The sequence below is a fragment of the Molothrus aeneus genome, chromosome 31, assembly GCF_037042795.1.
Source record: "Molothrus aeneus isolate 106 chromosome 31, BPBGC_Maene_1.0, whole genome shotgun sequence".
Classification (NCBI taxonomy): domain Eukaryota; kingdom Metazoa; phylum Chordata; class Aves; order Passeriformes; family Icteridae; genus Molothrus; species Molothrus aeneus.
Window position 1 is genome coordinate 1,549,331 of NC_089676.1, and position 15,805 is coordinate 1,565,135.

The 15,805-nt window shown below is 64.5% G+C and overlaps 1 protein-coding gene across 1 annotated transcript; it reads right to left on the reverse strand.

Annotated features, from left to right (window-relative positions):
- Positions 1-1,367: 1,367 nt before the first annotated feature.
- On the reverse strand, positions 1,368-15,338 carry LOC136568191 (CUGBP Elav-like family member 3). The gene is made up of 13 exons (XM_066568072.1): positions 14,688-15,338; positions 11,836-11,918; positions 9,736-9,784; positions 8,803-8,931; positions 8,332-8,411; positions 7,043-7,186; positions 6,062-6,200; positions 5,154-5,303; positions 5,017-5,082; positions 4,429-4,527; positions 2,729-2,872; positions 1,960-2,092; positions 1,368-1,457 (listed from the first exon to the last, which is right to left on the reverse strand). The coding sequence occupies exons 1-12, from the start codon at positions 14,830-14,832 to the stop codon at positions 1,965-1,967; spliced, it is 1,356 nt and encodes a 451-aa protein (XP_066424169.1). The 5' UTR covers positions 14,833-15,338; the 3' UTR covers positions 1,368-1,457; positions 1,960-1,964.
- Positions 15,339-15,805: the final 467 nt, after the last annotated feature.

Consider the following 15,805-nt stretch of genomic DNA (forward strand, 5'->3'; position numbering starts at 1 on the left):
ATTCCGGTATCAGAGCACCCCAGGGTCAGGACATCCCAGTATGGAGCATCCCAGTGTGGGAACATCCTGGTGTGGGATCACCCCGGTGCCAGAGCATCCGAGGGATGGAACAGCCCAGTACTGGTCCATCCCAGTGCTGATCCATCCCAGTGCTGATCCATCCCAGTGCTGATCCATCCCAGTACCAGTCTATCCCAGTACTGATCCATCCCAGTACTGATCCATCCCAGTGCTGATCCATCCCAGTGCTGATCCATCCCAGTACCGATCCATCCCAGTACTGATCCATCCCAGTACTGATCCATCCCAGTGCTGATCCATCCCAGTACCAGTCTATCCCAGTACTGATCCATCCCAGTGCTGATCCATCCCAGTGCTGATCCATCCCAGTACTGATCCATCCCAGTGCTGATCCATCCCAGTACCAGTCTATCCCAGTACTGGTCCATCCCAGTGCTGATCCATCCCAGTGCTGATCCATCCCAGTACTGGTCCATCCCAGTGCTGATCCATCCCAGTACCAGTCTATCCCAGTACTGATCCATCCCAGTGCTGATCCATCCCAGTACCAGTCTATCCCAGTACTGATCCATCCCAGTACTGATCCATCCCAGTACTGATCCATCCCAGTACCAGTCTATCCCAGTGCTGATCCATCCCAGTACTGGTCCATCCCAGTGCCAGCCTACCCCAGTAGCAGCCAATCCCAGTACCAGTCTATCCCAGTACCAGTCTATCCCAGTACCAGTTTATCCCAGTGCCAGTCCATCCCAGTGCCAGTCCATCCCACTCCCAGTCTATCTCATTATCAGCCCATCCCGGTCCCAGCCCATCCCAGTTCCAGTTCATCCCAGTTCCAGTTCATCCCAGTCCCAGCCCATCCCAGTCCCGGCCCATCCCAGTGCTGGCCCATCCCGAGGGGAAACTGAGGCAGGCTGTGGGCAGAGCGGGTGGCAGTGGCAGTGTTGGGGTCCCGCTGCGCCCCCGGGAGGACACTGGGGGGGCCGTGTCCCCCCCTTTGGGACCCCCAAAAACCCCCAGGACCCCCCTGTGACCCCCCCAGAGACCCCCCCATCCCAGTTTGGAGCTGCTTTTGGTCCTGTTTGGTGAGAAAAGCCCCAAGAAGGGTCCCCGGGGGGGGGGGAGAATGAGGGGGGGTCCTTTTGGGGTCCCCCAGGGTGGGCATGACCCCCCCAAAACCAGAGTGGATGCGGCTGCTGTTGGGGGGGGACTGGCACCCTGCACTGGGCTGGACTGGGATGGACTGGGATGGACTGGGGGGGTCGGGGGGGGCCTGGAGGGGGGGTCCATCCTTCCTGAGCGTGGGGGGGTCTGGGGCCCCCCCCAGCAGGACCGAGCCCCCCCCCCCCCCCCCCCCCTTCCGGGCACCGCTGGGTTTGGGGGGGCTGCTCTGCAATGGGGGGGCACCCAAAGGTGCTGCTCCGGAGCCTCCGGACCTGGGGAGGGAAAATTTGGGGATGGAGGGGTTAAACAGAGTTTGGGGGGCACTTCCTGCCCCCCCAAAACTCTGAGACACCCCAAATCCCAATGGGGGATACCCCAAATACCCCCCCAGGCATTTCCAGCCCTCCTAAAACTTTAAGACACCCCAAATCCCAATAGGGGGATATCCCAACCGGGGGGTTTGGGTTTTGGGGGGCTCAGGGGGTTCCCAGCCTTGGGGGGGTCATGGGGGGTCCAGGGAATTTCTGGGGGGACATCCCAAGGGTTTTCCAAGGGTTTTCCAGCCCTGGAGAAGTTCCAGGGGGTCCCGGGGTGTCCCAGATGTGTCCCAGGGGTGTCCCAGGGGGTTCCGGGGGTGTCCTGGGGATCCTGAGGTGTCACAGGGGTGTCCCAGATGGTCCCAGGGGTGTCCTGGGCGTGTCCCGGAAGGTCTTGGGGGTCCCAGGTGGTCCTGAGGGTGTCCCAGGGGTGTCCCAGGGGTCCCGGGGGTCTCACCGGGCTCAGTAGGGCCGGTTGGCGTCTTTGGGCCTCTTGAGCTGCACCTTGAGCCGCTTCATCCCGATCTGGAAGCCGTTCATGGCCTGGATGGCGGCCTGGGCGCTCGCGGGGTTGTCAAAGCTCACGAAGCCTGCGGGGACATCGGGGGGTTTGGGGACATGGGGACATCGTGGGGACATGGGGACATGGAGGGCATGAAGGATTTGGGGTCATTGTCCCCATGTCCCCATATCCCAATGTCCCCAATGTCTCCAGTATCCCCATATCCCATTATCCCCATTGTCCCCACTGTCCCCAATGTCTCAAGTGTCCCCATATCCCATATCCCATTATCCTCATTGTCCCCAATGTACCCGTGTCCCCAGTGTCCTCATATTCCCCATTGTCTATCCCATTATCCCATTATCCCCATTGTCCCTAATGTCCCCAATGTCCCCGATGTCCTCATGTCCCCATTGTCCCAATATCCCATCTCCCATTATCCCCAATGTCCCCATTATCCCCATTGCCCCTGATGTCCCCATTGTCCCCGATGTCCCTGATGTTCCCATGTCCCCGATGATGTCCCCATGTCCCCAATGTCCCCAGTGCCCCCATATCCCACATTGCCTATCCCATATCTCAATGTCCCAATGTCCCCATTGTCCCAAATAGCCCCAATGTCCCCATTGTCCCCAATGTCTCCAATGCCCCCATTATCCCCAATGTCCCCAGTGTCCCCAGTGTCCCCATTATCCCCAGTGTCCCCATTGTCCCATGTCCCTACCGAAGCACTTGCTCTGGTTGGTGGCCCTGTCCACGAAGACCTTGGCGGAGATGACGTTGCCGAAGGGGAGGAACATCTGCAGGATCTCGGTGTCGGCGAACTCCTGGGGCAGGTGGTAGATGAAGATGTTACAGCCCTCGGGGCCTGCGGAGGGAGCGGGGTCACACCTGGGACTGCGTCCCCAAAACCGACCGGACCCCACAACCGGGGCTGTCAACCCAAACCAGACATGGGACCCCAAAACTGGGGCTCTCAACCCAAACCAGACATGGGACCCCAAAACTGGGGCTGCCAACCCTAACCCAACACAGACCCCAAAACCGGGGATGCCAACCCAAACCCAACACAGACCCCACAACCGGGGATGCCAACCCAAACCAGACATGGGACCCCAAAACTGGGGCTGCCAACCCAAAATCGACACAGCGCCCCAAAACCGGGGCTGCCAACCCTAACCCAACACAGACCCCAAAACTGGGGCTGCCAACCCAAACCAGACATGGGACCCCAAAACTGGGGCTGCCAACCCAAAATTGACACAGCGCCCCAAAACCGGGGCTGCCAACCCTAACCCAACACAGACCCCAAAACCGGGGATGCCAACCCAAACCAGACATGGGACCCCAAAACTGGGGCTGCCAACCCTAACCCAACACAGACCCCACAACCGGGGATGCCAACCCAAACCAGACATGGGACCCCAAAACCGGGGCTGCCAACCCAAATCAGACACGGACCCCAAAACTGGGAGTCTTCACCCATAACTGACATGGACCCCACAACCGGGGCTGCCAACCCAAACCAGACACAGGATCCCAAAAACGGGGCTGCCAACCCAAACCAGACACAGGATCCCAAAAACGGGGCTGCCAACCCAAAACTGCCACTGACCCCAAAACCAGAGCTCTCAACCTAAACCAGACACGGGACCCCAAAACCAGGGCTCTCAACCCAAAACTCACACAGACCCCAAGCCAGGGCTGCCAACTCAAAACTGATACAGGACCCCAAAACTGGGGGTCTCAACCCAAGACTGACACAGGACCCCAAAACTGGGGATGCCAACCCAAACCCACCATGGGACCCAAAACCGGGGCTCTCAATCCAAACCAGACACGGCACCCCAAAACCAACTTAAACCTGACATGGACCCCAAAACTGCCACTGACCCCAAAACCAGAGCTCTCAACCTAAACCAGACACGGGACCCCAAAACTGGGGGTCTCAACCCAAACAAAACACAGGACCCCAAAATCGGAGCTCTGAACCCAAAATGGACACAGCACCCCAAAACCGGGGCTGCCAACCCAAACCTGACACGGGACCCCAAAACCTGGGCTCTCAACCCATACCCGACATGGGACCCCAAAACCAGGGCTCTCAACCCAAACCAGACACGGAACCCCAAAACCGGGGCTCTCAACCCAAACCTGGCTCCTGCTTTGGGTTCACAGCTCTGATTTGGGGTCCCAAGTCTCAGTTTTGGGGGTCCCAGGGCATTTTGAGGGTCCTGGGAGGTTTTGGGGGGGTTGTCTCAGGTGTACTGGGGAGTCCCGGGGAGTTTTGGGGGGTCCAGTGGGGGGGTCTCAGGTGTACCAAGGGGGTCCCAAGACATTTCAGGGGTCCCGGGGGGTTTTGGGGGGTCCGGGGGGGGTCTCAGGGGTCCTGGGGAGTTTTGGGGGGTCCCGGGGGGGTCTCACCTTCACGCTGCTGCTGCTGCGGGGGGGGCGGGGGAGCGAGCAGGGGTCCCGGGGGGGCGAAGGCCGGGCTCACCAGCCCGTAGGCGGCCGGGTACGCGGCTGGGGGCACGGGGGGCACGGCGTCACCGGGGACATCGGTGCCCCCAGGGCCACCCCAGTGCCATAAAACACCCTCCCAAAGCCACCAGTGACACCAGTGCCACCCCAGTGCCCTCCCAGCGCCACTCAACACCCTCCCAGTGCCCCCCAGTACCCCACATCACACCCCCAGTTCCTCCCACTGCCCTCCCAGTTCCCCCCAGGCCCTCCCAGTTCCTCCCAGTCCCATCAGGAGCTCCCCCATTACCCTTCTCAGCTCCCCCAGTGCCCTCTCAGTGGCACACAACCCCCTCCCAGTGTCCCCAATGCCACACAACGACCCTCCAGTCCTTCCCAGTGCCACCCCAGTGCCCGCCCAGTGCCCGCACAGTGCCCCCTCAGTGCCCCCCAGTACCACACAACCCCCGCCCAGTGCCCTCCCAGTCCCTCCCAGTCCCTCCCAGTGCCCCCCAGTGCCCCCCAGTCCCTCCCAGTCGCCCCAGTACGCACCAGTGTAGTGCTGCATGCCAGCGTACGCCTGCTGCAGGGGGTCCCCGGGGGCCGCGGGGCTCTGGGCTGGGGGCACAGGGGGGGTTAGGGGGGGGGCCCGGCGGGGCTCGGGGGGCTGGGGAGGGGTCGGGGGGCACCTGGGAAGGGGGGGACCCCCCCGGCGTAGACGGCGTCGGGGGCGGGGGGTCCCGCGGGCTGCGCGGGCACGGGGCTGTAGCCGTTGACGCTCAGCGGGGCCGCGATGGCCGGGACGGGGGTGGCCGCCATGGCCGGGGGGGTGCTGGTTCCTGGGGACAGCGCGGTCACCGCCGGGTCAGCCCCGGGACAGCCCCGGGACAGCTCCGGGTCAGCCCCGGGACAGCCCCGGGACAGCACCGGGACAGCACCGGGACAGCACCGGGACATGCCAGGGACAGCTCCGGGACAGCTCCGGGTCAGCCCCGGGACAGCACCGGGACAGCTCCGGGACAGCCCCAGGACAGCCCCGGGACAGCTCCGGGACAGCACCGGGACAGCACCGGGACAGCTCCGGGACAGCCCCGGGACAGCACCGGGACAGCCCCGGGACAGCACCGGGACATGCCGGGGACACCGGAACCATGACCCCAGAGGGTGGGGGACCCCCCACTGGTTCAGTGGTGGTTGAGCGTCCCCATCCCATCCGTGGTGTCCCCATTTATCCCATGTTCCATCCTTGGTGTCCCCATCCTACCTCTGGTGTCCCCATCCCACCCCTGGTGTCCCCATCCCACCCCTGGTGTCCCCATCCCATCCATGGTGTCCCCCCATGTCCCATCCCTGGTGTCCCCCCATGTCCCATGTCCCATCCCTCATGTCCCCATCCCATCCATGGTGTCCCCATCCCACCCCTGGTGTCCCCATCCCATCCATGGTGTCCCCCCATATCCCATGTCCCATCCCTGGTGTCCCCATCCCTGGTGTCCCTCCCCATTGTCCCCATCCCTGCTGCCCCCCACCACCAGCACCCCCATCCCCGTGTCCCCCAGCCCCTCCCCGCTGTCCCCCTGTCCCCCGTCCCCGTTACCTGAGGAGGGTGGCAGGGGGGTGGCGATGAGCCCGTTGGGGTTGACCGTGCCCATGTGCTGCATCTGGACGGCCATGGTGGCCATGGGGCTGAGGTAGGCCGAGTGCGCGGCCACCAGGGCCGCCTGCTGCTGCATCAGCTGTGGGGACACGCCTGGCACCGCGCGGCCACCACCGCCCCGGGGCCCACCCTGGTGCCACCACACCACCGCCCCGGGATGTGGGACCGGCGTCTCCCCATGGATGTCACCCCAGTGTCAACAACACCCCAGGACGTGGGACCAGCACGTCCCCATGGATGTCACCCCAGTGTCCCATCCAGGACCAGCATCTCCCCATGGATGTCACCCCAGTGCCACCAACACCCCGGGACATGGGACCCGCATCTCCCCACGGATATCACCCCGGTGTCCCATCTAGGACCAGTATGTCTCCATGGATGTCACCCCAGTGCCACCAACACCCTGGGACGTGGGACCAGCATGTCCCCATGGATGTCACCCCAGTGTCCCATCCAGGACCAGCATCTCCCCATGGATGTCACCCCAGTGCCACCAACACCCCGGGACATGGGACCAGCATGTCCCCATGGATGTCACCCCAGTGTCCCATGCGGGACCAGCACGTCCCCATGGATGTCACCCCAGTGTCCCATCCAGGACCAGCATCTCCCCATGGATGTCACCCCAGTGCCACCAACACCCTGGGACATGGGACCAGCATGTCTCCATGGATGTCACCCCCATGTTCCATGCAGGACCAGCATGTCTCCATGGATGTCACCCCAGGACCATCACGTCCCCATGGATGTCACCCTAGTGTCCCATCCAGGACCAGCATCTCTCCATGGATGTCACCCCCAGGACCAGCATCTCCCCAGTCCCCCCAGTGTCCCCAATGTCCCCAGTCCATCCCAGTGTCTCCAGTGTCCCCAGTGTCCCCAATCCCTCCCAGTGTCCCCAGTGTCCCCAGTGCCCCGTACCGCCTGCGTGTAGGCGCTGTAGGCGCCGAACTGGAGGGCGATGGGGCTGAACATGCCCAGCTGGCTGGCCACCTGCTGCATGCGCCGCAGCCCCCGCTCCTTCTCCGTGTCCGCAAACTTCACCACCAGGCTGGACGAGGCGCCCTGCGGGGACACGGCGGTCACTCGTGGTCACTCACGGTCACTCGTGGTCACTCATGGTCACTCGTGGTCAGTTGGGGTCACAGGGAGTGGGGCAGTGGTGGGAGCGGTGATGGGGGTGATGGTTGGGTTGTAGTGGGGTGAGGATGATGCTGGAGGTGATGAAGAGGATTAGGATGGGGTTGATGATGGGGACAGTGGTGAGGATGACAATGGGATGATGATGCAGACATTGGTGAGGATGGTGATGGGATGATGGTGGAGAAGATGGAGGGAATGATGAAGGAGTTGATGAAGGAGAGGATTGTGGGAACAGTGATGAGGATGAGGAAGGTGACGGTGGGGGTGATGGGTTGATTGTGGAGATGACGAAGACAATGGTGGGGATGATGAAGGTGATGAAGAGGATGATGATAGGGACGATGACAGGGACGGCGGTGGGGATGATGATGGGGATGATGGTTGGGTTATAATGGGGTGAGGATGATGGTGGGATGGTGGTGGAGATGGCAAGGAAGGAGGGCATGGGGAGGATGATGGTGGGGACAATGGTGGAGACAATGAGGGGGATGAATGATGGAAGAAGTGATGAAGAGGACGATGGTGGGGATGATGGTGAGGATGATGATGGGATGATGATGGGGATGGTGGTTTGGTGATAACGGATGAGGATGATGAGGGGACATTAGAGGGGTGATGAAGGAGACGGAGAGGGGGATGGTGGGGACAGTAATGAGGATGATGAGGAGGATGATGAAGGGATGACAAAGGACACGATGAGGGAGATGATGATGAGGATGATGGAGGTGATGAAGGTGACAATGGGGATGACAACCCTGATGAGGATGATGAAGGGGACCATGAAGGGGATGATGATGAGGACAATGAAGGGGATGATGGTGAGAGTGATGACGGGGACAATGGAGAGGATGATGATTAAGATGATGAAGGGGATGATGATGAGGACAATGAAGAGTACAATGAAGGGGACGATGATGAGGATGATGAAGGGGATGACAAAGGGGACGATGAATGAGGATGCTGAAGGCGACAGCGCAGGGGATGATGATGAGGACAGTGATGGGACGATGAAGGGGACAGTGACAAAGGTGACACCGCAGGTGACAGCGCTGAGGACGGTCCCTCACCGGCAGCGTGCGGCTCCCGTGCAGGGCGGCGATGGCGGCCTGGGCCTCCGCGTGGCTCTGGAACTTGACGAAGGCGCAGCCTGGGGACATTGGGGACATTGGGGACATTGGGGACATCGGAGACATTGGGGACATTGGGGACATTGGGGACATCGGGAACATCGGGAACATCGGGGACATTGGGGACATCGGGAACATTGGGGACATTGGGGACATCAGGGACATCAGGGACACTGGGGACATCAGCCCCATGGCAGCTCCAGGGAGCTCTGGGGGTCCCACCCCACCCCTACACCCCCATCACCCCATGGACCCCCCAAACCCCATTAACCCCATCCCTGCCGTGCTCCCCCTAAACCCCATCCCTGCCCCACAGATCTCCCTGTGCCCACGCCGGTGACCCCCGAGGGACCCCCCCAGGACCCCCGAGGGACCCGCCCACCCCGGGGTGTCCCCCCCGGGTCCCCCCACCTTTGCTGGTGCCGTCAGGGCCGCGCAGCACCGTGCACTCGTCGATGGTGCCGAAGGGCTCGAACATCTTGCGCACGTCCTCGTCCGCCTGCTGCTTGCTCAGCATCCCCACAAAGAGCTTCCGGTCCTCTGCGGGACACCGCCGGTGACATTGGGACAGCGCAGGTGGCACTGGGACGTGGGCATGGGGACACGGGCACGGGGACACCGCGGGTGGCATCGGGACATGGGCAGGGGGACAGGGGCATGGGGACACCACAGGTGGCATTGGGACATGAGCAGGGGGATATGGCCATGGGGACATGGGCATGGGGACAACAGCACAGGGACACTGTGGGTAGCATTGGGACATTGCAGGTGGCATTGGGACATGGGCAGGGGGACATCGTCATGGGGACACCACAGATGGCATTGGGACACCAGCATGGGGACATGGGCACAGGGACACCACGGGTGGCACCACGACACTGGCACGGGGACATCACAACTGGCACTGGGACACTGGCACGGGGACAGTGCCACGCAGAGGGGTGTGACACTCCAGGAAGGATGGGGTGGGGACATTGGGAATGGGCAGAGGGTGACAGCTCCTGGGAGTGGGGACACGGAGGGACACCCCAGATGGGGACAGGGACAGATGTGGGGTGGCCCTGGGGGTCTCACACTGGGGGGTGGCCTTGGGGTAATGTGGGGACGTCGGGGTTTGGGGACAGGGTGGTGTGGGTGAGTTTGGGGGGGATTTGGGGGAAGATTCTGGGGGATTTTAGGGGGATTTGGGGGTGATTTGGGAGGGGATTTGGGGGGGAATTTTGGGGGGATTTTGGGTTGACTTGGGGGGGGATTTTGGGGTGATTTGGAGGTGATTTGGGGGGGGATTGTGGGGTGATTTGGGGGTGATTTTTGGGGGATTTTGGGGTGTTTTGAGGGCGGTACCTCCTCGGCTCTCACTGTCCGCCGGCTTCACCTGGATGGGCCGGTTCATCTGGGGGGAGGGGACACAGGGGGGGTTGGGGACACACAGAGACCCCCCCAGACCCCCCCAGGCCATCCAGCACCTCCCCCACCCCCTCAGAGGGTCCCAAACCCCCCATCCCGCCCCCCAAAGATGCTCCGGTCACCATGGCAACGCCGGGCCTGCATCCCGTTACCTGGCAACGGGAGCCGCTGCCGTGGGGGGGGGGAGGAGGGGGGGCCCGGGGGGCCGCGTTAATGAGCGCCCCTCCCCCCCCTGCGTTAATTGGGGGGGGGGGGGGGGAATGGACCCACCCCCGCCCCTCCCCCCCCCTACACCCCGGAACCCCCCAGGGGAACGGGGCGGGGGGGGGAAGGGGGGGAGGGCGCAGATGCGCGGTTGCCATGGCAACGGCCGGCTCCGCTCCATGGCAACCGCCCACTCATCCCCAATTTACCCATCGCCGTTGCCTGGCAACGCCGCTGACGTCATCAGCGCTCGCGATAAACAATGACGGGGATGGGGATGGGAGGGGGGGGCAGGGATGGAGATTTGGGGATTGGGGATGGGGGGGGGGGACGGGACCCTCCCAGGCCTGGTGTGACCCCGCCCCTCCCCCTCCCCCCCCAAAAAACCCTCTCGGGGTGTGGGGGAGGGGCGGCCGTGCCCCATCTCGGGGGGATTTTGGGGGAATTTGGGCTGCAGGAGGGGGGGGTTGGGGGGGGGGCGGGTCCATCCCCGGCTGACCCCGCGCGTTCCTTTCGCCGCCGAAAGCGAAGGTGGCCCCCCCCCCCCCCCCGAGCCCCCCCCCGCCATGAGCCCCAGATGGCGCTGGAAATGTGGAAATGCCCCCCCCCCCCTCCGGGCTGGGGGCGGGGGGCGTTAATCCCCCCCTAATCCCCCTCCCCCCCAGCGCTGGATCAACCCCGGCCGTGCAGGGGGGGGGGGGGCGAACAAAGCCTCCGACCCCCCCCAAAACCACACCGGGACCCCCCCCCCCCTTCCTGTGCTCAGCGCAGCGCGGGGGGGACGCTGAAGGTGGCGCCCCCTCCCCAAATTCCCAGCGCTGCGCGGGGGCAGCTGCTGGGGCGGGGCCGGCCCTAATTCCCCCCCCCCCAAAAAAACCCCATTCACCCCCCCCAATATCCCCCCCCCCCCAAGCCCGGATTTACGGCCCCAAATCCCGGGATTATCCCGGCCAAGCCAAATCCCCCCCGGGCCTGGCGGGACACGCGCGGAGCCCGCGGGGGGGGGCGCGCCCCGAGCCCCCTCCCCACCCTGGGGACCCCCAAAGTGCCCCCCCCCTCCCTCCCCTCATCCCCCAGGAAGCCTCGAACCCCCCCAAAATCAGCCTGGGGGGAGGGAATGGGAGGTGGGAACCCCCCCAAAATTGAATTAAGGGTGGGGGGCACCGGGATTTTCGGACCCCCCCCCACCCCAAATCTTGGGCTTTGTTGTCTCCGTGCCCGCCCGGCCGCGCTTCATTAGCGCCGGGCCCTTATTAGCGGCGCTAATTAAACACCCCACAGATGTTCGGGGGCGCCCCCGCCCCCCCAAAAATCTCCCCCCCCCCGCAGTGGGGACCGGGGTGGTCCTGAAAAAGGGGGGGTGGGGGGTGATTTTGGGGGGATTTTTAAGGGGTTTTGTGGTGATTTTTGGGCGGATTTAGGGCTGATTTTTGGGGGATTTCAGGGTGATTTTTGGCGGGTTTCAGGGCCATTTGGGGGGGGTTTCAGGGTAATTTTTAGGGGTGATTTTGGGGGATTTCAGGGTGATTTTTAGGGGGGCTTATAATTGATTTTTGCGTCGTTTCAGTGTGATTTTTGGCGTTTCACTGTGATTTTTAGGGGTGATTTTGGGGGATTTAAGGGTGATTTTTTTGGTTGGTTTCTGGGTGATTTTTGGGTGGTTTCGCTGTGATTTTTGGGGTTTCACTCTGATTTTTGGGGTTCCACTCTGATTTTTGGGGTTTCACTGTTATTTTTAGGGGGTTTATGGGGGATTTTGGGCTGTCCCGGGTTGGAGGCTCACGGGGGGAATTTGGGGGTGCCTCGAGGGGGGTGCCCACGCCCCCCACTCACCCCCGGCAGGGTTTTCTGCTCGTGCAGGGCGCTCTGGGCCTTCAGGGCCGACTCGCGGGCGCAGTAGGTCAGGAAGGCGCATCCTGGGGGGAAGGAGGGGAAAAAAAAGGGTCGGGGGGCTTGAGGGGGGACCCCCGAGGTGTCCTCACCCCCAGACGGAGGTGACACAGAGGGTCTGGAGTGGCCAGAGAGCCCCAAAAGTAGCGGGACCCCCCTCAGAACACCCAGAGCCCCACAGACCCCAAATAACCCCGACAGACCCCAAAGAACCCCCAGAGACCCCAGACCCCCCCCCCCCCAAGCCCCCAGACCCCACATTTTGGCCCAGTGACCCCCCCAAGACCCCTGGGGGTCCCACAGAGACCCCGAGGCCCCCCAGGAGCCCTGGAGACCCCCCCAGTTCCGGTGCCCATCGGGGCACAGTCGGTGCCGGGGTTTGGGGGGGCTCAGGGACCCCCCCCGGGTGTTGGGGACACCCCCGGTGGGGGCAGCAGGGCCCTGTCACTGTCACCTCCGGCTGTGACACCCCCAGGGACACACAGTGACCATGTGACACCCCAAAAACAGACCCAGCACCCCGAAACAACACCCGGACACCAGGAAACAACACCCAGAGACCCCAAAATGACACCCGGACACCCCAAAATGACACTCAGACACCCCCAGGGACACCCAGAGCTGGTGTCACCCTCACAGGGACCCATGGGGTGACGATGTGACACCCAACACCCGCCTGGCACCCCAAAACAACGCCTGACACAACACCCCGACACCCCCAGGGCCGGGTGTCACCCGGGGGGGCACCCACGTGACACCCAACACCCGAAACAACACCCGGCAGTGCCTGGAACTGCTGCACCACCTGGCACAACAGCTCAACAACAACAGCCCAACAACAACACCTGGGCACAACACCCCAGCAACACCCAAAAACCAACACCCAACCAACAACACCCAAACGGCACCTAACAACAACACCCCAGCAACAACAGCAGCAGCCCAAGAACAACAGCCAAAGAACAGCCTAAAAACCAGCACAAAACCCAAAAAGCCCAGCCCAAGAACAGCCCGACAACAACAGCCCGACAACAACAGCCTGCACTCACGCAGCCCCACAACAGCCGGGTACAACACCCCACAGCTGACACCAACACCTCACAGCCACCCCCGGCCCCAGCACCTGGGGTACAACACTGTGACACGGGGTACCCCGGCAGGGCTGGGGGCTGGGGCTGTTCCCGATGCCTGGGGCTGTACCTGGGGCTGTTCCCGGTGCCCTCGGCTGTACCTGGGGCTGTTCCCAGTGCCCTCGGCTGTACCCGGGGCTGTTCCCGGTGCCCTCAGCTGTACCTGGGGCTGTTCCCGGTGCCTGGGGCTGTACCCGGGGCCTGCAGCTGTAGGCTGAGCTGTGGGTGTTGCTCAAGGCCTGCGGCTGTACTGGGCCTGTTCCTGGGGCTGTTCCCGGTGCCCTCGGTTGTACCCAGGGCTGTTCCTGGTACCAGGGGCTGTTCCTGGTACTGGGGGCTGTTCCCTGTGCCCTCAGTTGTACCTGGTGCCATCTGTAGGGCTGTTCCTGGTACCGGGGCCTGTTCCCGGTGCCCTCGGTTGTACCCAGGGCTGTTCCCGGTACCAGGGGCTGTTCCCGGTGCCCTCGGTTGTACCCAGGGCTGTTCCTGGTACCGGGGCCTGTTCCCGGTGCCCTCGGTTGTACCCAGGGCTGTTCCCAGTACCAGGGGCTGTTCCTGGTGCCCTCGGTTGTACCTGGTACCATTTGTGGGGCTGTTCCCGGTACCGGAGGTTGAATCTGGAATGGTTCCCCAGGCTGGGGCTGTTCCGGTTACCGGGAGCTGTTCCTGGTACCGGGGGCCTCGGTTGTACCTGGGGCTGTTTGTGGGGCTGTTCCCGGTACCGGGGGCTGTTCCCGGTGTCCTCGGTTGTACCCAGGGCCGTTCCCGGTACCCCAGGCCACATCCCGGGGCTACTCCTGCTGACAGTGGCTGTTGCCGGTACCGGGGCCGTATCCTGGGGCCATTCCCGGTACCGGGAGCTGTTCCCGGTGCTGGTGGCCATTGCCAGTCCCGGGGACCCCATCCCGGGGCTGTTCTCGGTACCGGGGCTGTGTCACAGGGCCATCCTCGGTGCTGGGAGCTGTTCCCGGTACCGGGAGCTGTTCCTGGTGCTGGAGGCCGTGGCACGGGGCTGCTCCCGGTACCGGGGCTGGATCCCGGGGCTATTCCCGGTGCTGGGGGCTGTTCCCAGTACCGGGGGCTGTTCCCAGTACCGGGGGCTGTTCCACAAGGCCGCTCCCAGTACCGGGGCCATGTCCCGGGGCTGATCCCGGTATCTGAGGCCAAATCCCGGGGCTGATCCTGGTTTCTGGGGCCGTTCCCGGTACCGGGGGCCACATCCTGAGGCTGATCCTGGTACCGGGAGCCATTCTCAGTAACGGGGGCCACATCCTGGGGCTGATCCCGGTATTTGGGGCTGTTCCCGGTACCGGGGGCCACATCCTGAGGCTGCTCCCGGTACCGGGAGCCATTCCCAGTAACGGGGGCCACATCCCGGGGCTAATCCTGGTACCGGGGGCCACATCCCGGGGCTAATCCCGGTATTTGGGGCTGTTCCCGGTACCGGGGGCCATATCCCGGGGCTAATCCCGGTACCGGGGGGCCATTCCCGGTACCGGCGGCCGAATCCCGGGGCTGCCCCCACACCCCCGTGCCCGTGCCCCGCACCCACCCCCGCTACCCGGGGCCGTGCCCGCTGCCCCTGCCCCATTCCCGCCGCCCGTTCCCGTTGCCCGGGGCCGTTCCCTTTGCCCATCGCCGGTTGCCGGTTACCGGTTCCGGTACCTTTGTGCATCCCGGTGTACTTGTCCTTGATGACGGTGAGCTCGTAGATTTTCCCGAATTGCTCAAAAATCGGTTTCAGGTCCTTCTCCTCCAGGTGCCGCGGGATCTGCCCCACGAAGAGTTTGATGGCGTCGGGTTCCTTCATGGGGCCGCCGGGGGGTCCCCGGGCCCCGGGGCCGCTCCCGCTCCCCGCTATCACCGCCCGGCCTCGGCTCCCGGTGCTCCCGGCGGTGCCCGGTGCCCCGGCGCACACAAAGGACGAGGCGGCCCCGGGGCTCGGCTCGGCTCCGGGGACGGGGCGCGGCGGGGCGGGGGCAGCTCTGCCCGGGGGGCGGCGCTCCCGGCGCTCCCGGTGCGTCCCGGCCGTTTCCCGGGTGCTGCTCCCCAAAATCCCGGTGGATGCAGCGAGCGCCCGCCCCGCCGGTACCGCCCCGGTGGCCTCGGGGAGGTTCCCGGTACCGGGCGGGGGGCGGGGGGAGCTCAATGCCCGGTTCGGTTCATGGCGGCCGCGGAGGCCGCCGGTCCCCGAGAGCCCCGGTGGTGGCCGAGCCCCCCCGCCCCACCCCGCCCGCTGGGGCAGCGGCACCGGGTACCGGGTACCGGCACCGGGATCGGCACCGGGAGATGCTTTTCTTCCCCGGTTGGAGCCGCCCCGCCCCGCCCCGCCCGGTGCTGATGTCAGAGCGGCACCGGGGACCGGCACCGGCGACGACACCGGGGCCTGGGGAGCGGGAGCGGGGACGAGAACTGGGAACCGGCACCGGGAGCGGATAACGGGCACCGGCACCGGCTGTGGGGCACGGGGCTCTGCCCGCCGGGCACCGGCACCGGCGACAACAGCGGGACCTGGAGTCCGGGACCGGGGATGGGGCTCTGGGAAGCGGCTACCGGCACCGCCAAGCGAGCAGCGGATAACGGGCACCGGCACCGGCTGCGGGACGCTGGGCAGCGGCGGCAACACCGGGAGCGGGAACCGGGGAGGGGGCGCTCGGAACCGGGCACCGGGGACAACACCGGGACCGAGCACCGGCCCCGGGAACCGGGAGGGGGCCCCGGGCTCCGGTAACGGCCCCGCCCGGGCCCGGGGGCGGTGGGGGGATGGGGGGGGGGGGGGTTGG